At 38.2% G+C, this 24037-nt stretch overlaps 1 protein-coding gene across 5 annotated transcripts in view; it reads right to left on the reverse strand.

Annotated features, from left to right (window-relative positions):
• The window catches only part of SNCAIP (synuclein alpha interacting protein), an 88264-nt gene that overhangs the window by 35601 nt on the left and 28626 nt on the right, over positions 1 to 24037 (reverse strand). For all 5 annotated transcript variants that reach the window (XM_071424379.1, XM_071424380.1, XM_071424383.1 and 2 more), the window contains 2 exons: positions 16582 to 16684; positions 6729 to 6801 (listed from right to left, as the gene is read on the reverse strand). In XM_071424379.1, the coding sequence (XP_071280480.1) occupies positions 6729 to 6801; positions 16582 to 16638 (130 nt within the window). In that variant the 5' untranslated portion in view covers positions 16639 to 16684. The remainder of the gene's footprint in view (positions 1 to 6728; positions 6802 to 16581; positions 16685 to 24037) is intronic.

A 24037-nucleotide genomic window follows, 5' to 3' on the forward strand; every position in this document is an offset into this window, starting at 1 on the left:
ATTGTGTTCTATTTTTTTTTCTGAGGAAGACAAAATGCAAATGAGTCTAGAGGCCTGCAGGCTTATTTATAGGTTTTCTTATATATTTATTTACTTACAGATGTCCTAGAACTACTGTGGGCAAATAAGCAGAAAAGGGGGCAACTAGGAAGCAACTTATATTTCAATTTAATCCCCACCTGATTCTATTTTCAAGAATCAAAATTGACCCTTATAACATGTTTCCAGTAGGAAGCATCTGTTGACTTCAGAGTATTTTTCAATCACCTCTGTATCTAGAGCATGGTGAGAGGTGGAATATCTGGTATACAAGCATCTGTAGAACTACAGGGTAATTGAGTTTTCTCCAATCATCAAGATAACCTCCTGCACAGATAAAATTTTACACTTGTGACAGGCAGTTTCTGTGATACTTACAGTCTAATGGCAAACACCAAAATGCCTCTAAATTGTCCTGAGTTTAATGAAAATACCAGTATCATATTTTACTTTAAGAAAGCTTATGAATAGCATTGTCAACTGCTCATACTTTTTAAAATGCAGTATTTCAACTCAATGCTCATACAATATTAGGAGGGGACCTGCAGCAAATCTACACAAAGTTTCATATTTGGAGTTTTACTGTCATCTGAAAGAAATGCCTGAGCTTCTTCCTTGTGATATGCCTTCAGCAGAGACTTGAATCAAATAAGACCCACATTAATTCAGGTAAGATAAAGCATTGTGATTCTGACTTTGTATACAGGTGCTGAGGTGTTGACTACAATAGGAAAACTTTCCAAAAACTCATTTTTGTAATCACCAATGTGGGCTCCAAGTGATAGAGGAACGGGTGTCTCTTACAAATCAGTGGATAATCAGAGCCAGAACCAAGGATCTATTTACTCCTTTATTAATATCACAAAATTCATATTTAACTGAATTCATTTTGACTGAAGGTGGCACTGTTTTACAGTTTTAATATATCAATAAACCTGTACCAGGAATACATACTGGAGTTCTTTAACATAAACTCTTATAGCATGAGAACCTCAATTAAAGAACAACCCTGCACAGATAAAAATGGAGAGTGTTTGCTCCCATTTAAGTGGAATTTCAAGTCACTCTAAAGAAAAAAGGAAGAGTATACAGGGTAAATAATAATTAATGCTTTTAAATAACAGTGCATCTTTTCCAGGTAATTCAAACAATTTGTGTCTCAATGAATGAATATTTTTTCTTATCTTGGCTTGAGGAAGAATAACACAAAAGCTGTCATTCTCGAATAGATAATAAAGAAAAAGCGAAGAAAATTTTGAAATTTATAAATTTGATTTACTCTTGTATAGAGTGATCTATGGACGTAAAAGGAAGACAGCAAACAAAGTTCTAATGAAAAATCAGAAGAGGTCGTTCTGGCACACAATGTGTGAAAAAAGAAGAGGGAGGATGCAAAAATTTGGTAGGAAAATAACTTATATGCAGCTAGCACAATTGTTTTTTACTAAGAAAATTCTTCAGTATTCTACCAAGGAATGATCCAATCAGTATTTTATTGTTTCAGATGTATTTACCTGGGAGATATTTGGAGAGTATAGTCTCAAATATAGAATATAGAATACAAGTCTGTGAAATTGATGGTTTTAACACTGCTTCCAAATCAAATTTTACTTTATTTTCTCATACAACTAAAAATTACCAAGAGCATGAGACAGAAATTGAGACAGAAATTTTCTGCTCATTGATTTATCTTTGTCAATTAGAAAACTAGTATTTTGAATAATTTTTCAAATGGCAGTTTCTTTGGGAATGAATCAAGCAGTGCAGAAAGATAACTGCTGGACATTAAAAGTGAATTTGTTTTTACCAATCAGTGAATAAAGATCTAGAGTAGTATATTGGCTTCATTTGAAACAGCCATTTAATGACAACTGAAAGTCATCACAGATGACAGAATATACTTCAACAATGACATGGTTCAGTGAAGCTTGTTTAACACTGTTGTCTTGAACCATTGTTCAAGTGTCCTTAGAAAATTTGCCCAGAAAGAATACAACGAATTTCATGCTTAGTAACAAAAGCATAAAGGACTGATTTCTGTTTCAGTTCATCAGTCTATATTAAACAATGCTGGAAATCAACAGGCACTCAGGCTAACACTTCATTTCAGGAAAAATGTGCTAGCTTGGTCCATTTCTAAACCACACTCTTTAATTTTTTATCTTTGAAGATAAAAAAATTACAGAATCACAGAATATTCTGAATTGGAAGGGATCCACATGGATCATTGAGTCCAGTTCTTAAGTGAATGGCCTGTACAGGGTTTAAACCCACAGTCTTGGAGTTAATTAGCACCATGCTCTAAACAGCTGAGATAATGTCCACCTTAGTGGTTATTATGCTACCTAAAAGATCATTATCTTGATGCACAATTGTAGAAAAAACAATTACCCTTAATCACTTTATTGTGAAAAAACCATGATTTTCCCTGCAATTTTTTGCCAATACTATATCTCTTTCCTTGACACATATACTGGGTCCAAGGATCCCTTGGAACTTTCCTGAGTCAGAATTCCCTAAATCCAAGAAGGACTCTGAGAAGTCTTAAGGGACTTGGATGCAGGACTTGAAGGAATACTAAGGAAGTTTGCAGATGATACCAAATTAGGAGTAGCTGGTTACTCCCTCTGAAGACAAGAGGCCCTGCAGAGACACCTTGACAGATCAGAGGCCTGGGCAATCACCAACTGTATGAAGCTTAAGAAAGGAAAGTGATGCATTCTGCTCCTCAGATGGGGAAACCCTGGATGAATGGACAGACTGGGGAATGAGAGGCTGGAGAGCAGAGCCATGGAAAGGGACCTGGGGGTCCTGGTCAATGGCAAGCTGAACATGAGCCAGCAGTGCCCTGGCAGCCAGAAGGGCCCCGTGTCCTGGGGGGCATCAGGCACAGCATGGCCTGCTGTGCCTGATGCAAGGGACAGTCCCCAAGGGAGGGGATTGTCCTGCTCTGCTCTGCTCTGGGACAGCCTCGCCTCGAGTGCCAGGGGCAGTTCTGGGTGCCACAACACAAAAAAGACATTGAGCTGTTAGAGAGGGTCCAAAGGAGGGTAACAAGGACGGTGAAGGGCCTTGGGGTGAAGCCGTGTGAGGAGTGGCTGAGGTCCCTTGGCCTGTTCAGGCTGGAGGAGACTGAGGGGAGACCTCAATCCAGTTCTGCAGTTCCCCCATGAGCGGAAGCAGAGAGGCAGGCACTGATCTTCTTCTCTGTGGTGACAGTGACAGGATTCAGGAGAATGGCATGAAACTCGGTCAGGGGAGGTTTAGATTTGATATCAGGGAAAGGTTCTTCACCCAGAGGGTGGCTGGGCACTGGAACAGGCTCCTGAGGGAAGTGGTCATAGCACTAACCTGACAGAGCTCAAGAACTGTTTGGGCAATGCTCTCAGGCACATGGGGTGACTCTTGGGGTGTCCCATACAGGGCCAGGAGTTGGACTTTGATGATCCTTGTGGGCACCCTCCAAGTCAGAATATTTTGTGATTCTTTGATTCTGAGACAGGATGGAGACTCTGCTGCTTCATGGCTGTCATGCACATCTTGCAAAAGAGCAAGGCAGGAACAGGACCTTCCCAACAATACACTCCACCTGCCAGTGCTCTCCAATAAAGGGAGGCAATGGTGGCATTTCAAGGACGAAAAACTACACATTGAGAAAACTTTCTAACATCTCCCTTTCCAAAGGAACAAGTAATCTGAGCAAAAGTTACAGGCCATCAGAAATAGTTAAAAAAAACCAAAAAGTCTGCTGAAGGAATTATGTGAAATACTAGAGAAGACACACTGACTTCTAAACACAGTACTTGACTAGGATTAAAAGTGCTTGGAGTAATTTGAAAACAATGTAACCAAATACTTTCATATGTTACTAACTTATTATTCAGTGTTTACATGAAAGGGGGAAAGAAAATCGGAATGACAGGGAATTTACCAAACTTATCTGCAAACAATGAATAGTAACACTTCCATATTGTTAGACATATAGTTAAGAAATGTAATTCCATAATAAGAAATGGGTCTGGTTTATATCTGTTCCAACAATCCTGATGGTGAAAATTGTTGCCTATGTATATATGTATATATACATATATATAATTATTTTTTCAAGTATTTGAATTCGAATCTTACTTTCTCCATAATTTTTCTTAACTGTATTAGTGAACTAAATATTTTCCTAAGAGAAAGATGAGAGACAATTTTTTTTTAGATTATGACATGTCTTATCTATGGTTAACATTTGCTTAACTTTTAGTTCTTCTGAAAAAAGAATTATTGGACAGCTACTTTCATAGTCCTCTCTGTTTTAAAGGAGAAATGCAACATCTAAGTAAGCAGGAGTCAGTAAGAGGTAAAAAGCTAGATCAGCACTTTGTAAAACCTCTGAGTTTTTCTATTTGTAACTACTTGAGTTAACAGTGGAATGCAGATATAAATTAGTATGAATGCTTCATGCTATAGTATGAAAGATTTATTATATAATCCATTTTCATTAAAAATAGCACACATCATCAATACTTTGGCATCATTATTTCAATGATCTACAGTATAGGGAAGGCAAAAGACTGTGTCAAAAGCAACTATGAAAAGTTATCAAATGGAGCCTTATATAATGTTGACTAATCCAGCTATGTTGATATTTCAAGATACTTGAGATATTCAAATCTGTACAGACATGTAAAGTGATACACTCCTGTTCAGCACTATATTATTACTCAGTAAATAAACAGAGTAAAAATAAAAATATTTCAGTACTATCTCCAATTCACCAAAATAAGTGTTGACTAGCAAGAAAACTCAGCTTTTAGTACTATTTCCACTTTTCCAATACTACTATCAGTGCAAAAGACCTCTTTTTTACTCTGTACTTTTAACCAATCTGCAACTAACTTCTACTGGTGGACTCCCCAGAGCTACTACTGTCTTGCAGCAAACCCTGTATTTGCTTATGTCAACCCCTTTTTAAGGGAATAGATGAGTACTGATTTAATTAAAATCGTAATCAAAAAATGTCCATCTGCAGAGGCAACCACGGAACAAGAGAGATACACGGGATGCTGTCAGCATCCCACAATCTAAAGGAAGAGCTCATAACCAATATTTCATCCTTCCTATTGGATTACATTTCACTTTATGACTACTACCTTAATTTTAAATGGAGAAAGAAGAATGGGAGGAGGAATATGGGAGAGAATGGTGGGAGCATGTGGGGAGCAATGAGGGATTGCTATAGAGTATGGCAGGGAAGAAGGATGAGCAGAAGGGGGAAGAAGTGGGTGAAAACAAGGAAGGGGGAGAGAAGGAGGCAGGAGGAATGAGAGAAGAGTGGGAGAAGAACAGTGTGGAGCAACAGTGTGACAATAGGAAAACAGGGAGAGTGGAAGTAAGAATGGGTAAGAAAGGAGAAGGAAGTACCATCAAGAAGGAAGGAAGAAGACAGAAGAAAAGGGATAGGGATGAGACAGGGATAGGGGAAGGATAGAAGGGTGTAAAGGAGTAGGATGGGAAGAAAGAGGGGAATATGCAAGAGAGGATGGAGGGGAGAATGGGGTGAAACTGGGGTAAAAAGAGATAGGGTAATTTGAGAGGGGTGCATCAAGAGTCTTCACCCATTACACTTCTGCCCTGCTCTTGCTTGCAACAAGTAATACTGTGTGTGTAACCACTGCTGTGCCCTGTGCAGGCAAGTAAGTATTGTGAAAGTAATATTCAAGTAAGTATTGTAAGGAGAGGTTTGCTCCTCTTTATTGCCAAGGACAGTGGCATGTGGTGACCTGGCCTCTAATAACTCTGTTAGAAGAAGTAGCAATCAGAAAGTTTTCATTTAAGTTAAACACAGTAGAAGTTTTAAAAAATCTGAAAGAAAATATAGAAATAAAAGTTGCTGAAATATAGCATGGTTCTTAAGTCCTTGTATCATCCCATCATCCCATCAATTCCAGATCTCCTGCTTCTGTTATAAAAGTACTTGATGAAACAATATTAACAAAAGTTCAATTAAAAGATCAAAAAAGCACAATAAACTTTTCATAGCTCAACAAAAATGCTTCTCTTACCAATTCATTTCTCCTCCATCAGGAAGAGAAAAATAAAAGCAGATTAATCTGATTTACAGAGTGAAAAACAACGCTGAATGCACTTTTTGTCAGGGGGCAGGGGGAAGGTCTCCAGCTGGTTCTCATCTATATGCCATGATTCTTCATTTAGTTTACACTATTAAACTAAAAAACTCTGCTTTAATCTTAACTATTACAGTATGCCTTAGAGTAGATTCTATCATGTAGCATCCTTGATACAGTTTCAGACTCTGGCAAAACATCATCCCTCAGACTGGTCATGGCCATATGGGTAGTAAATGTATCCAACATTTTTTCATTGGCGCCTACATTATTACGTCTTGTCACCAATGGTTTCTCGGGTTTTCAAGTAAATTGTTGCACATACTGTGGTTTGGAGCTGCTGAGATGAAGCCCTACATTTATCTGTATACAGCCAAATCCTTTTTTGGAACTTTCTTTCCTTCTAATGAACTAACATCTGTTGAAAAAAAAGAAACTCATGTTTCCAGAACACTGTACGTAAATGAGAAAAAACAAAACAACAGGACACTGCCAAGAAGTTATTGTTGCCAAACTGTACATGATTTAAACAAAGCCTAGAACAGTATGGGTGGACAAAAATGGGCATCATACCTGATCTGTCTTCATTTTGTGAATCACACCTTCTACATAATTCTGGGATGGTCTTGAGAGAAGTTACAGAATACTGTAAAAAAGGAAAACAAAATGTATAGAGGTAATAATTAAAAAAAGACAAAAAGTAAGATTTCCAAGAGATTCAAATGCCATGGACACTAACTAAATCTACAAACCAAGGCTGCTTCTGGCAGTCTGATGGTCTTAGGTTGCATGAGAAAAGCAAAAGGCACCTGCTTTTGTTTCCCACCCGGAGACATCCAAAACAGACTTTCAAAGCCAGAGCAAATCATCTCCTCACCTCAGATTTCTCCTTCCTGCAGGTCACCACTACTCAAGGCACAAACACAATGTGAGATACATCGGAGATCAGACCACATGCAGACTTCAAGGGTCTCACTTTGCCCACCTGTGCACCTTTATGGTGCTGCAGTGCAACAATTACCATGCTCAAAAATTACAATTCAAGCTGTCACAATCTGATACGTAAAAGGGATGCAGAATATCTGCACTGCAGAGATTTTATTCCAGAGAGGAGGGTGTGTACCCAAACATATCAGACAACAGGCTCATTTCTCTAACCTGGGCTTTATTAAAGCAAACTTGTACTATTATTTTGATGTAAATAAAATATTTACAAAATAAAACATATCTAATATGAATCAGCATGTTATTCTCCACATTAACCATTCAAAAATGGAAAATAAAAAACCCAGAGGTGCATAGGTATTTAACTAAACAGAATTTTTTAGTTTATATACTTGTGGAATACCTTTAGAAAGACATAGAATCCAGAGTTATAAAACCATACATTCTGATATAGTTGCTTTATAGCAAGTCTTTCTTAATCAAATGCTTAAATGTTTTAGGAATCTCCATTTAAACAAATGAAAATCATTAAGATTTTCATTTGAAAGAAATGAAAGAAATATCAATTACTTTGCTTATACTAAAAAAGACCCTATAAAACAGTATTTTGGAAACTTAAATAGAAAAAAAAGCATTTAGGATTAGCACAACTGAAATTTTTCTAAGAATACATAAACACCATATGTTTTCAAAGAAACAGACATTTTAGTTGGTGTGCTGTTGACCAGTGAAGCAAAACAACTACATATGAAACCATATAAACTTTCCACACAAAAAAAAGAAATAGTGATACATTGTCTTGGGTTTTGCTGACAGTTAGTCATTCGGTGTTTGACATGTTTCTAAAGCACAGCTGGCAATCTCATTCAAAATAATCTAAATTCAAGCTCATGTGACCAATTGCAGAGTAATGTACTTTTCTGGTGCAAGTTTAAGACTGTTACTCAAATAACTGTAGTTACTTCATTAAGCCTAGAAAACCTCCCAGGCCCTACTTCTTCCCTTGCCGACCTAATTCAGGGATGTATTGAGAAACCTCAACCACAAGAAGAAACTCTCGTAAGTATTCCCAGGATCAACACTGAACTTATTAATTAAAATGTGAAGCAGCACTCCAGAACTACCCAGTGATTCCAATCCCCACTAAACAAGGGGCTGTCTATAAGGCTGTGACTGTTTCAGGATATGACAGCCTAAAGCAAAAAAGAACAGAGCTGAGACAGTGAGAAGGATGCTACTAAAGACAAATTAATACATGGACAAACACCATGTGCTGTCCTTCACTTTAGTTATTGTTTAATAAAGCCTGAGCTGTTAAGCTATACATCTTGCTATTTCAGCACAAAGACTTAGAATGCAATGTTGAACTGGTCTAGTAAGACTCTCAAAAGAATCCAAGAGCATGTCTCCAAGGAATATGGTAGCTTCATAAGACCAGCTGTTGCAGTTTAAACTATTACACAGTTTGTAATTCAATTAGAAAGAGGCCTTTTGTATTCTATTGCTATGTATTTTGTCAGACAACTTCAAAAACAGAAAGCCGTCTTTCTTTTTGTCTTTTTCCTGCTCTTTCTTGGAAAACCAGATTTTTTTTCTATTTCAGCATTGCTCTAAAATGTATTCAGTTAGTAATCCCACCACCAAAAATCTATCGAATGTTTATAAATTTGTTATTCATTTTTATAATATTGGTTTGATTTCATTAACAGATTTCCTCCTACTTACCTCTGTTCTCAAAGATACTTCTGCAAATTTACATTTTTGCCTTCTGTATTTTGTGGTTAAAATGTAAAGAACCAGCTTTTGGTTCATGAAAAAAATAAGATTACTTTTTCAAGAGGACCTTTCCCAACCATAAAAACAATCGATTTCGCACATATCTAAGCTCCAGTTCTAATAATCAGTAATGTCTTCTGGCTTTTCTTCAACTGCAAATTTCAAGGTTAAACAGGACATCAAAAGAAGTTGAGACTGCAATCCTTCCTTGGAACAGAATTTAAGACTTAATACGTATTCAACTGCATTTAAAATTAATAACTTTCAACTCTTCATCTAATAATTTCAATTTTTTTTGCATGCAAAATTAAACACAACTTCTCATGTTTCACCACTGGAGTAACCACTTCAGCCAGAGCTGAGGACCATGCCCAAGGGCAGAACTGACAATTTAAGAGCTGAGCACATCCTGTTACTTCCTCAGCCAATGCTTACTGTGATCTTTGGTATTTAATTAAAGTCTGTTGTGGTTGATGGTGACATTCAGTAACAAACTAAGAGCTTGTTCCTAAGATAACATATGTAATGGAATTTTTGATCACTGTTTGAGGTCTGAGTTCCTTTTCAGCATTTAAGGCCTGCTGAAATAGTGAATTCTAATAAGCCTCTAAAGAATGCAATGTATGTATGCAGAATACTATGTTGTATGCAGAATACTATGTTGTATGCATAGTGTGACTTTGTAAGATGGAAGAGCAGTATCAACAGCAAATGAGACAAGAAGCAGTAGCAAGCATTCCATGCAAATGCAAGATAGTCCCACATATTTTTCCAACGGACACTGGTAATTCAAGGAAAAATGGGACTTCCCTTATAATACAATACATTTGTTCATTATGTAACACTGCACTACAGAATCTGAATTAATGCCAAGATTAACCTTTCAAATTTCACATGGTTTTCAAATTTTAATGCAATGAATTTCAAACAAAACACATAAGAAAAAAAATATCTTTAATAGGACTGTTCTGCTCTGTGCCACTTGTCCACCACTTGCACACACACTTATGTTCCAGAAGTATCAACTGATCATAGGTAGTAGCAGAGAAATATTACAGAAAATAGTAAAAACCCCAAGTAAATTAAGAATCAAAAGTTACTTTTCCACATTCTGCTGTATCCTAAATGGAGTCAAAGTGCAAAGTTGTCTGCATAGTGTGACTCTCAGACACATTATCACAACCATGACACCCCCAAAGCATGAAGGACCACATCCAACTGTTTGCAGTATCAGAACTCAAATAATTTACTGCCACCAGTGACTCTGTCCTGATCCTAAATGCAGAGTTCTGTTTTCATTTTGGTACTGAAAAGAGACACCGTCCTCCATTACAGCAGCTTTTCTCAAGTGTGTCCAAGTAAATAGTCTCATTTCAGTTTATTTGTGGTAGTGAAAAAAAAAAAGTTTCATTGATATTAAAAACCTATTAAATTAGTGACTTTACAATGCATCTTCTTAATCATTTAACTGTGCAATGTCATTGTATTTCTGAGACATTTATTTGGGAATAGCAAGATATATTGAGAAAAAGTAAAGGAACAATATTTGGCCTGATGTTGCAGGAAGATTTTTCTTAATAGTAGTGTCAATTTAAGCAGCTTCCAAACAAAAAACAGAGAAGGAAAGAGATTAGACTGGTATGGTGCATGTGGGAAATATCACCTCCTCAAACTAAGTGTCTTTCTTACAGCTGTGAAGAACATCTTTGGAGCACTAGTTAGGTTATTTGTGCTATGTGTTGTGCATTTTATATAGACACTTGATATGTTATTCTTCCCTTTAGCTTAAAAGGGGACCTATATAGACACTACTTACACAATTAGGGGTACAAAATGTCTGTCTGAAACTAACATTTCCACCCAGTGGACATCTGCATTTTGCTTCATTCTGAAATGGGAGACAGGAAGAAAAGAGCTTCAGCTGGATGGTAAATGAATCAATGCTGCAGCTAATGATCGTGCCTGCACGGTGATTTAGGACCCTGCACACTGAGCCCAGCAGGGTTGGTGGCTGGGTAGGCAAAGTTTGGCTGTGTGTGAGCCTGAGGGGTGATCCAGCTCTTCCTGTGGCCAAGGAAGGGTGCAGCAGGCTCAGGAGGGGCCCTCTGTCGAGTAAATGGGAGGCTAGCAGCTTGGGCATACTCCTGACCACACATAGGAAAATGCACATCTGCATCTTCCCTGCCAGGCAAGGATTCACAAGAAGTTTTTTAAGCTGTCCCAAAATTCTTGATGATTCAACAGCTGTTTACTTAGATTGGAACTCAATTACTGCACTTTCATTTCACAAACCTTTAAATCAGGAGCAGTCTCACTAGCACCACTGAGCCTGGCTTTCATTCATACAGAGCTAAGAAAATGATCAGAGCAATTATCTATACACTCAATCTCTAACAGTTTACAAGTATCTTAGCATGAGGAACTCTGGTTATGATGAGGTTATCTTGTACTATTTCTGTAAACCAAAAAATAAAATTGTTTCAATTTCCTCCATTTGCCAGTGCAATATAAATCCTGCATTCCAACCAAAGGGTTAGGAAACCTTCAGGTAACCATACCAAGCATACCAAGCATAAAACTTCAGAGCAGGAATAAATTTATATTCAAAATCACAAGAAATAGCAAAAAGGTGAAAGCATAAAACATAAATTTGACAATGGATCTATCATTTAATGCAACCTAAAGGTCTTTTATTTCCCCTTTCCTTTCTGTAAGCAGTTATTAATGAGAAATAAATGAAAATATTCAGCTGGGTTGCTTAATGTTATTGCATACAGATTATTACTTTTGTTTAACCTAAACAAGAGCCCCAGAAACCTATTCTGCTGTCTGAATTACAGTCAAATATACTATACCATTTAGATCAGGAATGGAACCATCTTAGTTTATAAAATGAGCACCACATTTACATTCCAGGACCCTGATGGAGTTGGTAGATGTAGCTGCTAAGCCATGCTCAATAATATTTTAACAGTCATAGCAGTCAGTCTCCAATGACTGGATAAAAGTGGTATCATATTCTCCTTTAAAAAGGATGAAAAGAAGGCCTCCAGGAACTACTAGTAGGTCAGCCACGCCTCAGTGCCCAGTAAAAGCATGGAACAGATCCTCTTGGAATTTATGCTGAAACATATGGATGGCAGAGGGGTGATTAGAGACAGCCAGCATGGCTTCACCAAGGGAAAATTGTGCCTGACTAAGATAGTAGTCTCCTACAATGGAGTGAGAGAGCTACAGAGAGAGCCTCAGCTCCTGTAATGTCTTTGGCACACGGTATCCAAGTACAACTTCCTTGCCTCTAATTTGGAGAGACATGGGTTTGACAGATAGATGGACAAGGAATTGGCCATGTCCAATGAGTTATAATTAGCAGCTCAGTCTCCAAGTGAAACTCAGCAATGAGTGGTGTCCCTCAAGGATGCATACTGCAACCAGAAGCATTTAATATCTTTGTCAAGGACATAGATGATGGGATCAGGCGCACGTTTTCACATGACACCAAGCTGAGTGGTTAATTTGCTGGAGAGATGGAATGCCATCCGGAGGGACCTTGGGACAGGTTGTGGTGTGGGCCCACATGAACACCATAAAGTTCAATAACGTCAAGATCCTGTGCCTATGTGTCAGAGCTATGCCCAGTATCCATACAAACTTAGATATTGAGAGCAGCCCTGCAGAGAAGGACTTGGCATACTGGAGGATAAACAATTTGACATAAACTGGAAATGCTCACTTGCAGACCAGAAAATCAGTCATATCCTGGGCTGCACAAAAAGTCTGGCCAGCAGAGTAAGGGAGGCGGTCCTTCCACGGACTTCGTTCTTGGGAGAATCCACCTGGAGTACTGTCTCCACTGGGACAAAAATGACATGGACCTGTGCAGTGTGTCCAGAAAAAGATCATGAAAATAGCCAGGGGCCTGGGCCACCCTCTTCTGTGAAGTAAGGCTGAGAGAGAGTTTGGATTCTTCATCCTGGAGAACAGGTGGCTGCAGGGAGACTTTCTTACAGCCTTCCAATACATACAGGAGGCTTATAAGAAAAATGCAGATTGTTTTCCAGGGCCTGTAGTGACAGGACAAGGGGCAAATGAGAAAACATCAATTTAGATTGAATACAACAAGGACATTTTTTACAATGAGGGTAGTGAGACACTGCAACAGGCTGCCCAGAGAAGTTGTGGATGCCCACCACACATGATTGTATTTGGTTTAGGTGGCAAACTAAGAGTGGAGGCTGCCTCCATGTAGGAGGGGCTGCTGGCAAAGGCTGAGCCCATCAGAAATGTTGATAGCACCTCTGGGATAACAGACTTAAGAAAGGGTAAGAACTACTGCATAAAAGCTGGGAAAGAGGAACAATAAAATGTGAGATACCAAGGTCAGTGAAGAAGAAGGGGAAGGAAGGCAGAGTTCCAGATGCTGTGGCAGACATTCCCCTGCAGTCACAGGAGAATACCATAATGGAGCCCATATCACAGACATCCAGCCTTCAGCCCACAGAGGACCTCACACTGGAGTGTGTGGAGTGCCCTGAAGAAACCTGCAGCTTGCAGAAAGACAGTGCTGGAACAGGGTCCTGGCAGGAACTAATACTTGTGCAGAGGAGACCACATTGTAGCAGGTTTTCTAGCAGGAACTGTGACCCTTTGTGAGACCCATGCTGGAGCAGTCTGCTCCTGAAGGATTCTGTCTCATGGAAAGGATGCATGCTGGTGCAGTCCATGAAGAATGCTGGTCCTTGGGAAGAATTCACACTGGAGAAGTTCACAGAGGACTGCCTTCCATGGGTAGGACCCCACGCTGGTGCAAGCATGAAGAGGACGAGGAGGGAACAGCAGAGACATTCTGTGATAACCTGTCTTAGGTTACAATGTAAGATGCACCCAGAAGTATATATTCTATCACCATCTTCATAAGCTGTTAAAACCAGGTAGGGCAGTGCTCCTTATCTACTTCATGACTCATCCCTGATAACTCGTGGAGATATCTTCTGCTAATGGGCCATTGAGTCTCACTGCAAGACTGATAAAATTACATCATCCATTGTGAGATGCTCCACCCAGCAGGAGGATCCAAGGATTCCTACCTGGATATGATCAGAAGTTTGGAACATAACAGGCAGCTTTATCCACTGAATTCCCAGAGGACAAGAGCTCCACAACCACCACTGGATCTTTGGAGGAAGATCAAGCCCTTCTACAGGATCACTGCTTCACAGAACTATATCTATCACTTCAAGAGGACTGCAGCTACCATGTAATCAGATACTACCAACACCCTGATGCACAGGGTGTCAGGTCACATTCAGACTCTGTCAGTGTCAGTGTTTCTGTAATATTGCATTTACTTTAATTTTCCTATTAAATTGTACTTCTGACTTGGGATGTCCCACTGGTTTGCCTTCAAACTAGTACCTGAATGCAAACCCCATCATCCCCCATCCCCCTGTGCTTATCCAGGTGGTAAAGCAAAGCACTCAGGAGTGAAGTTGAGACTGCGGAGAGGGAGGAGAGGGGAAAAGGTGCTTTTAGATTTGTCCTTGCTTCTCATCATCCTGTGCTTTTTGATTGGCAATAAATTAATATCACCAAGAAGAGTCTTTTTTTGCAATTACACTAATTGCTGAGTGGTGTCCCTCTCCCTAAACCACAAGTTTCTTGATGGAGTAGGGAGTGGCTTGGTGGGTACCTGATGACCAATCAATGTCAACCCATCACAATGAGCCTTGGAACAACCTGATCTAGTGGAAGGTATCCCTACCTATGACAGGGAGACTGGAACTCAATGACCTTCCAATCTCTCTTCCAAGCAAAACCTTCTAGGATTCCATGATATTGGAGAAATGTGGTTTCCTTTTCTCATGTACAAATGTAACATAAAAACAAACCAACAAACCAACAAAAAACCCCCCAAAAAACCAAACAAAAAACCAACCAACCAAAACCAAACAAAACAAACAAAAATAAAGTAAGAACCCAAACACACTTTCCCCACCCCCTTTCCCTTACTTCCTTATATATTTGCCTTTTAAATCAAATTCCTGTCTTTCTGTCTATCTTTTTTTTGATTATTACATTTTGGTCAATTTTGCTGAAATGGATGAGAAGGGTCTGGACTACAAACAGTGGCTTTCTAAATGAGGTACATTTGTTTGTCCATCATTTTAACAGCCTTCTTGCTGCCATTATTATTAGTCACTTTTCTGCACTGGATTAGAACCAGAGGGCTAACATGAATAATATAATTTGCTAATACAGATGCTGTGCAGCCGCTCTTACTGGAGCAGGCTAATGATAAAAGGCGAAGGTCAGGTATTTCTAAACTGTGTATGATGAGATATGAGCAGAGCACTAGAGTAACCATGAATTGTCTTGTTGATCTGGGTTCTGGCAACAAATCCTTTGTCCTCTTAGTTGTTAAAGCAGGGAGTAAACCTGCTACCTCAATTACTTGTGATGATTTTTTATTTAATGTTCAGCATCCCCTGAAAGAACAGCCTATGAAAGCAGGCAGCCTGAGCTGTTCAGCAGTGAGTAACCTAACCCACCAGTATGCAGCAACAGCCACAATGGGAGGGACATGGAAAGGTTACATCTATTATGTTTTACAGTTTTACTAAACTGAGTATAGAAACAGATACCAGGACATAATCTGGCATATAACAGTAATATAAAGAAAGTTGCCCATAATAAGGTATTCACTCAAGATTGGCTTATTGTCTTGTAATATTTTGGGCATTTGCCATATTCTGCTTTAATAAAAATTCAACAGTACAATAGGTAGAAAAAAAAATTCTCTTCAAAAGGAATTTGTCAGTGAATAAAGCATCTGGAATGTTTTAAAATGAATCAGGAGTCCCAAATGCTAACGGGAAAACCAGGACCTTTGTGGAAAAAAAACTATAAAACTATGAAACATGGGAGGAGATGGTGGCATACTTTAATCTGAAAATTGAATTAATAAATTCTCTTACAGGAGATTTAATTTATGTATTCAAGTCTATTTTTTATCAAACATTGAACATATGAACCAACTCCATTGCACAAAAAGCAGAAACACTGGCAGTAGGAGTAGTGTTATGAGTAATAGAGAAATACACAGTACCAGTGCCTCCTATAAAAACACTAAAAATGAGAAAGTATTTTTGCTTGTAATTAGGCTGATTTATTTGTGACACTAAGGATCACTGCTGCCTATGAATCCCTAGAAGTCTTTCTATCTGTTACTGTACACTACCACATCACACCTAAGGATAAAATCAAGGATAAAAATCAAGCTGTCCTGGGAAATGGCTCCTCATGAAAAAGGCAAAGGTGAGAGAAACAGGTTTTCTACAACTGAAATACATTTAATTAAAAAAAGTAAACTTAAAATGTTGGTGTCTAAGGCTAGCACTACAGCATATATAGCTCATTCAGGACAAAACAGGAGAGAAGTAACCCAGAAATTAAACTAATTTATTAATTTTGTCTACTAGTAATTTTTACTGCCTGAAGGAGAGGAATCAAGTTTTCATTCCAAGCTTTTTAGAGAGATTTCCTTTACAAAACATCTGATTTTTATTCTAGATTCAACCTATCTAAACATTCCCTTAAAAGAAATAAAAAGAAGTGTGGCTTATGACAAGAGTATTGCCTTTTATATCAGGACTGAGATATCTAAGGTTGTCTCAACTTGAACAAATAAAATAAGACGTGTACTTACCGATATATCATCGCTAAAATCGATTTCATCCAAATCAAGGTATTCAGGAGCTTCCATTATTCTCTTATGGACATTTTGGGTGAGTCAGCACATTAGTAAGTACCTAATTAAGAAAAGAGAAATGTGTTGTCTTTAGAGAGCCAAAATCACACAGAAGAGTTTTCATATAGTTGCTACAATACTGAAACATTTAACTTGAATAGTAAAGTACTAATAAAGTACTAACTTAATCTTAGAATATAAATACAATTTGCCTCTACTCTGCATATTGTAAAGCAGACATTCCAATTTTCTGGGAGAACAGCTAAGTGCTACTTGAAGTAGAAGTAAAAAATACTTGGTTTAGCATCACTCAGTCCCTCCAGAAGTTCAATACAGGTATAAAGACCTAAGCTGTTGAACACCCTCATGACCTTGCAACCATAGCTGTGTTAATGATGTGCCTTCTCATGAGAATAAGATTTACTCACAGCAACTCCTGTTACTGTAGTTTTCCTCTTCCCAAGATGGCAGAAAAAAACTGAGATTCCTGCTGTGCACAGACAGCAAAGTCCTATCACACCTTATCTCTGCTTACAAGCAGACTAACACACAATGCAGCCAGTGCTTTACAGATTAATGGTTTACCACCCCTCAGGCTCTGAGTGCACATCAACAAATTCAATACCAGAATTATATCATGTGCACTAATTATCAGGGGCATTAACCATTTTCTTACAGCAAGAGGAAAAGAAGAGCAAATTCTCTTGCAAAGCAAGAAATTTGTCTGGAAAAGTCAGTATTAGATCTGAATAAATTGAAGCGTCAACAGTCAGAAGACCAAAGACAATAAACCCCTCATTGTCAATCCTAACTACAATGAAGGTGTGTATTATCACTACAGACAAGTGCCACAGAAAAGTAGAAAAGGAAGGTATTTTAAAGGAAGCAGAAAAACAAAAGCACAATGCATTTTTCAATAATGTGAGTCACCACATAAGGATTAAGTATTACTATAGGAGAAAATTAAATCCTCCAGTACTTGTACATAGCAAAGGAAACACCCTAAGGAAAAAAAAAAGACACAAACCCAATTTATTCCTATGACAACTACCAAGAAATATGATTATGAATAATGAAATCAGCTCTGTAGGCCTAAATAAAATCACTGTGTGAAACTTCCACATGCATTTAAAAATTTCCTAGGATATGGGGTCTGAAAAAAAAAGCTTTACTGTAAATGTCAGACAAAACCTCAGTAATTTATCTCCCTAATAACACACTATCCAAGCACAAAGCTGACCTTAATACACCTGTTCTTGAGAAGCTATTAGAAAGAGAACCAGTAGGCAAAACTCCAGTAATACCCTAAAACAGACAGAAAAGCAAATTTTTATTTCTCACTGAAGCTCTATCAGTATCATTTTCTCATTAAGTGTACGTTCCAGTTTTGGCTGGGGTGGAGTTAATTTTCTTCACAGCAGATAGTATGGGGCTGGGAATGGGACTTGTGCTGGAAACAGAGTTGATAATTCCGGGATGCTTTCATTACTGCTGAGCAGGGCTTACATAGAGCTAAAGACACTTCTGCTCCTTATCCCTCCCCACCTGTGAGCAGGCTGCGGATGCTAAAGGAGTTGGGACAGCCAGGACAGATGATCCCAACCAACTCAATGAGATATTCCACAGCAGATGACATCATGATCTGCATAGAAAGCTGGAGGAAAGACAAAGGAGGGTGTTTGGAGTGATTTTGTGTCTTCCAGGTCAGCAATATGCATGATAGGGCCCTGCTCTCCTGGAGATGGCTGGCCTGCTCACATAAAATGGTGAATGAATTCCTTTTGTTGCTCTGCTTGCATGCACACCTTTTGCCCTTCCCTACCAAACTGTCTTGATCTCAACTCAAGGTTTTTCTCACTTCTACTCTCCAAGCAACTGTGTGGTGACACTGTGGAGAAGAGCAGCATGTAAGAACAACCTCAACTACCTACAATTTTCTCTCACGGTGACTGTTAGACTTGAGTGAAGCAGTGGGAAAAGGCTACAGAAAGTAAAACCGGAAGTATCTCTATTGTGAAACTGATCAGAAGCTTTTTATTTTGCAAATGCTAAGTTTATGCTCAGAGGGACCCACTAAAATCAGGCAAAAGCCTGACAATGAAAGGAAATAGCTATTGTAAAAAGGCATGACACATTCAAGTCTACAAATTTCTGCACTTCAGATTTTCTTTTACCGAAACACAAAGTGTCGGTATATTTTTTAAAGATTTATGTATTTCATAGACATTTCAGCTAAATTGTGCACTGGTAATATATTGCAGTGATTGGCAAAGCAAAGTTTTGGTAGTGGGAGAGTTACAGGGTTGGCTTCTGAGAGATGCTAGAAGTTTCTGCTGTGTCTGACGGAGCCGGTTCCAGACAGAGCACTCCAAGACAGTTCCATTGCTGATCAGACCTGAGCCTCTGTGGTGGCACCTCTGGGATAACAGTTTTAGGAGAGGGAAAAAGTCACTGTGCAACAGCAGCCAGGAGAGGGGAGTAAGAATATGAGAGCAACGGCCCTGAAGACACTAAGGTCAGTGAAGGAGTGGGACAAGGTGGTCCGGGTGCCAGAGCTGGAATTCCCCTGTAGCCTGCGACGAAAGCCATGGCAGGGCAGCTGTGTGCCTGCAGCCCACGGAGGAGCCTGTGGAAGTCCCCACGTCAGAGCAGTTGGAAGCCCAAAGGAGGCTGTGATCCCACAGAAAGTCCATGCTGGAGCAGCGTCTTTATCACTGTGACTACTGACACCAGCTCAAACCAAATGATTATTAATTTTTGAAGCAAGACAAAGGCTGACTGTCTATGCCAAATGCATTTGACAAATTTTAGCTCTATATGCCAGCTACCAGGGGGTGGCTGGGCACTGGAACAGGCTTCCCAGGGAAGTGGTCACAGCACCAAGCCTGACAGAGTTCAAGGTTTATTTGGACAATGTGCTCAGACACATGGTGTGACTCTTGGGGCTTTCTGTGTAGAAATCTGGGTTCTATGATCTTTTTTTGGTCCCCTTCCAACTCAGAATATTTGCATGATTCTGTACGTACTGTCCTAGACAAGTGAAAGGACTGTGTTACTACATAAGTTGATAAATGTATGAAGAAGGAATGAGCATTAAAATATAAGTTTGAGGGTTGAAAAATATATGGGCCATATAACATCAAAGTAGTCTGAAATCAAACCAAAGCTCGAATGAATTTCTGTTTTTCACTGGAATTAAATGGATTAAAATCTGCCCACTCACTATATTTAAAAGTCAACAGAAGAGATAAATAAAGCTACTTTAAACATGTCACGTAAGGAAGAATCAAGAAGTGATCCAGAGTTTTTATTTTCTATTAAGACTGAAGTCATTACGTTAAAATTAAATTACAATTTTTTTAAAATAAAATGTTGAAATAGTTTTTTAAAAGTAAAATTAAGTAGTCACTTTAAAAATGATTAATTAAAAACTCCAGTAAAAAAAAACTCCACAGCCTTAGTAATATAACTATTATTCCTGGTTACCACATATCTCAAGATTTAGAGCAGAAAGGTCCCAACCTTTCAAACTTATTTTTTCATTCCAAATTGGAAGAAACCATTGAAGCAAAGAAATGCGCTGTATCCATGCACAGCTGACAAAAGGACTTCATTCCACCTAGTGATGTACAGAACCCATGAAGTCAGTCCACAATCCCGCATCATTACTTCCCCAAAATGTTATCTTCTGTCTTCAAAACTTAAAGACTATGAAACACGCAAAGGCTGAAGAGGAAGTTAATAACCAAAACAAAGACATTTTCTCTATGGAATGCTTTCTGAAAATAGTATTCAGTTATATGAAAAGAAAGGGCAAGAGATTAATGAATTCACTTTGCTACAAGATTTTCATTTTTTTCCTAACAAAGTAAAATTGAACAGCATGTCAATTCAATTATTATGACTAAATAAGATTTCTCATGGCTATACTTGGAGTTTTATGCAAAAGGTGACTTTTTGGATACAATTTAACACAGTAAAACACCACTGTGCATAATCCAAACCATATGGTAAGGATGGTACTCAGAACTGTGACTATTCTGAGAGCTTTGTGATGGCTGAATCCAGCACAACACAAGAAGCAGAAAGAATCTGAATAAGATTCACAGGAGGATCATAAGCACAACTGGTCAAATTCAAGGTAGAAATAATTGCAACCAAAATTACAGCTGCTAGCAGTGGCTGACATGAGAAGAATAATGTGCTTCCAGTACCAACATCAAAGCAATACAGATGACTGTCTCTAGCTTGTCAGCAGAAATGTCTGACATTTAACCTATAAATGTTCCTAGCTGTATTTTGGAAGCTAGTAATTTAATATTCCACAAAATTTTAACCCCAAAAAGGGCATTTCCTTTCTGGCAATTTGACTTGCAGAGTGTTATATGCACACGCATGTATGTTTTATACAGGTTAATGTAATTCGATTGGCTCACAGAATTCACAGTTAAAAGAAGAAAACCACATAAACATCACCCATATGTACTTGGGGAAAAAAGCATCTTGTTACAACTTTGTGATCCAGTTCACCAGGAGAAAACAAGCTAAAAACTACTACAAAGAAATGGGGAAATACTAGGATTATCAGTACAATAACATATTGCATATGTTGCATTGCAACAGATATTACTAGTATTTGGAACCAAACTCATCCTTCTCCTTTTCAAACACTGTTTTTATAAAACAGATTTCCTCTGCTGTTTTTCTTCCCAGCTAAAACTAGACACCTCACAAATCCTGTTGCTAACATTCAGTACAATCAGATGAATTAGGAAAAAAGGGGACAAAAGGGGGCAATTCTAGAATAATACTAATATTACTAATAGTAGTAGCAATGAAGTATTAGATGCAGCGAATGAATCCATCAACTCCTACAAACACTAAAAACCCACTCTGGGCTGATGGTACATATTGCCAAGATGTAATGTTTACAGTTGTTCACAGATATAGTTTCTAAGGTGGATCAAGCCTGGGATTTTTCTCTCCACACAGTCTCAAACAAACAGTCACACCACCAGCAATCCCTAGGGCCTGGTATGCCTTTTGAGGATGAAGTAGGCTCAATGCAGGAATGGCAGGAATGCTTTAAGAGTCAGATCAGCCCCATCACATAACCCATGCTAGTGCTTGTGGGCAAGAACAAGGCCCTACAGGTGAGCATCTGCTGTCAGGCAATTAACTGAGTGAATGAGGAGACTGACATAGGAGGCAGGATATGTGCAAACATCAGGTTCAGGCTCTTGTTCTGACTGCTCAATGCAAAACTGTGGAACAAAACAGCACAACTGATTTGTAGAGACGCCTTTGCCACAAGCCTATAGTGAATCCAGTAGCTTTGAGAGCAAACTGATCCTTTCAGACAAAAAGTCTCAGTGCAGCATGTGAAAGGCTAAATCCAAGAGGGAGCACAGGGAAAATGTCGTTTACTGAGCCAAAATAAAACATGTAATTGAAAATACAAAATTTTAATTATTTATGGATACATAAAAACCAAAACCACATAACAATAAAAGATCTGCTGTCAATTAAATCTTTATTTCAGTTGTAACTCAAAGAAATCCTGCTAAATGCCACATGGGATTTTATTTTCCACAAGTCAGAACTACTTTAACAAAATATTTGGGGATTTACTTAAACTTTCAAGCAAATACAAAGTGTATCAGATGTAAAATACTTTTAAGTTTCCTTTAGCACAGTTAATATTAAAGATTTAGGCTTTAAATGCCAGAATGCCATGACAGTTGCTTTTTAATTAGGGGATACGGTTACATTTTTCAATTATAGGTCTAAGATAACAAAATAAACATATGGTCATTTCCTAAGCATCAGGGGCTATAGTAGCTCAAGATGAACAAAATCTGTGGGCTGAAATGAAAGACACTACATCTTTAATTTAAGCACACAGTATGCGTTTCAACTAATGCTTGAACTATGGTAAGTGTCTGACTTTTGTTCCCTACCATTAAGAAATACCAAGATCATAACTCCAAATTTTTTCACTTTCAAACAAACACAACAGTGTAACATTACATTATGTTACATCTATTCAGCATACAATGAAAAGCCCAGCACACAATTAAAATCTACTGTTGAGGAAGGGACGTCAGCACTAGGAAATGCCTAAAACTGAATTCAGTTCCTCCATCCTCATATTCTACTGTAACATGCAAGTTCTACCAAAAAATTAATTTGGCCTTCCACCTCTATTTAATACACAATGTGCAGAAAGCAGTACAGTAAGTCCATGAGCACTGCCACAGCTGGGGGATGTGAGAACTGGACTGCTGAATGAAGGCAAGAAAGCTTAGCTGCTCTGGGCTACACTACCACCTCTCTAGCCATCCCATCATTTCTTATGCTCCCTGGTACCTGGCTGTGTGTTGTCTCCTATTAAAGATTACATGTTCTTTGAGACAGGGATCGCATGGTCACTCTACATTTGTCTGGCTTTTCCTATAGCTGGTGTCCTTGTCCATTAACAGAGCTTTGTGGTGCAAGAGTAATCCAGCTAAATATAAACATAATGCAAATACACTGGAGTGGGCCCTGAAAGAGGGCACATTTGAAGCTATGTTGACAACATGCAATATTTTATTCACTAAATACAGACGGTGCCTTTGCAGGTGATAAATGCAAAAGTCGTCAAACACATGAAAACATCAAACACACAGAATGCATACAGTTTCATTAGAATAGAAAAGAATAGTTTAGTTGGAAGGGAACTACCATGATCATTCAGGTATGAGTAATTGTTTAAATTTAACACTATACATACATGCACTCTTAGAAGACCCCAGCTTCCAACTCATATTTCTATTATCTCCATCATCTCTAAAGGGGAAATTACATGGATACAATCAATAATTTTTTAAGCAGTGATTTTAGAAATATAAAGAGTGACAATAAAGCTCAAATGGAGATTGATTTCCTTTGCAAGCATACTACTTTAACTTCATGCATTCAAATAAAATGGCAACATGATAAATGGTTAGACTATGTCGGTATTTTAAAGTCATATAAGGGTTTGTGATAATATAATGTACTCTGAACTGCATTTGCAACCATTTTTGTTACCCCCTAGATTTCCCAAAGTATTTTTTCTGATTATACAAGGTAACATTTTTTCTACAACTTGTCATTGAAATTACCTATCAAGTCAGATCTTAAACATAAAAATATGTTTAAGGAAGGCTCAATAGGAGTGGTAGGAGATATTAAAGAGTTAAGATGAATTTTAAATAACAATTTATTGGAAAAAAAAAAAGAAGTAACAGCGAAGCTGAAAAATTATGTGATTTATTTCAGTGAAGGAATGTATTCTGCAACTAAGATTACCTAATCCCTTATCACATTTATTCAGGAATAGTTCTGAGTTTAAAAGTTCACAACAGAAATTCATAATAGTATGATACCT

Source organism: Agelaius tricolor, unplaced genomic scaffold (assembly GCF_023055355.1).
Source record: "Agelaius tricolor isolate 1412-34295 unplaced genomic scaffold, bAgeTri1.0.p SCAF_4, whole genome shotgun sequence".
In the NCBI taxonomy this organism is placed as follows: domain Eukaryota; kingdom Metazoa; phylum Chordata; class Aves; order Passeriformes; family Icteridae; genus Agelaius; species Agelaius tricolor.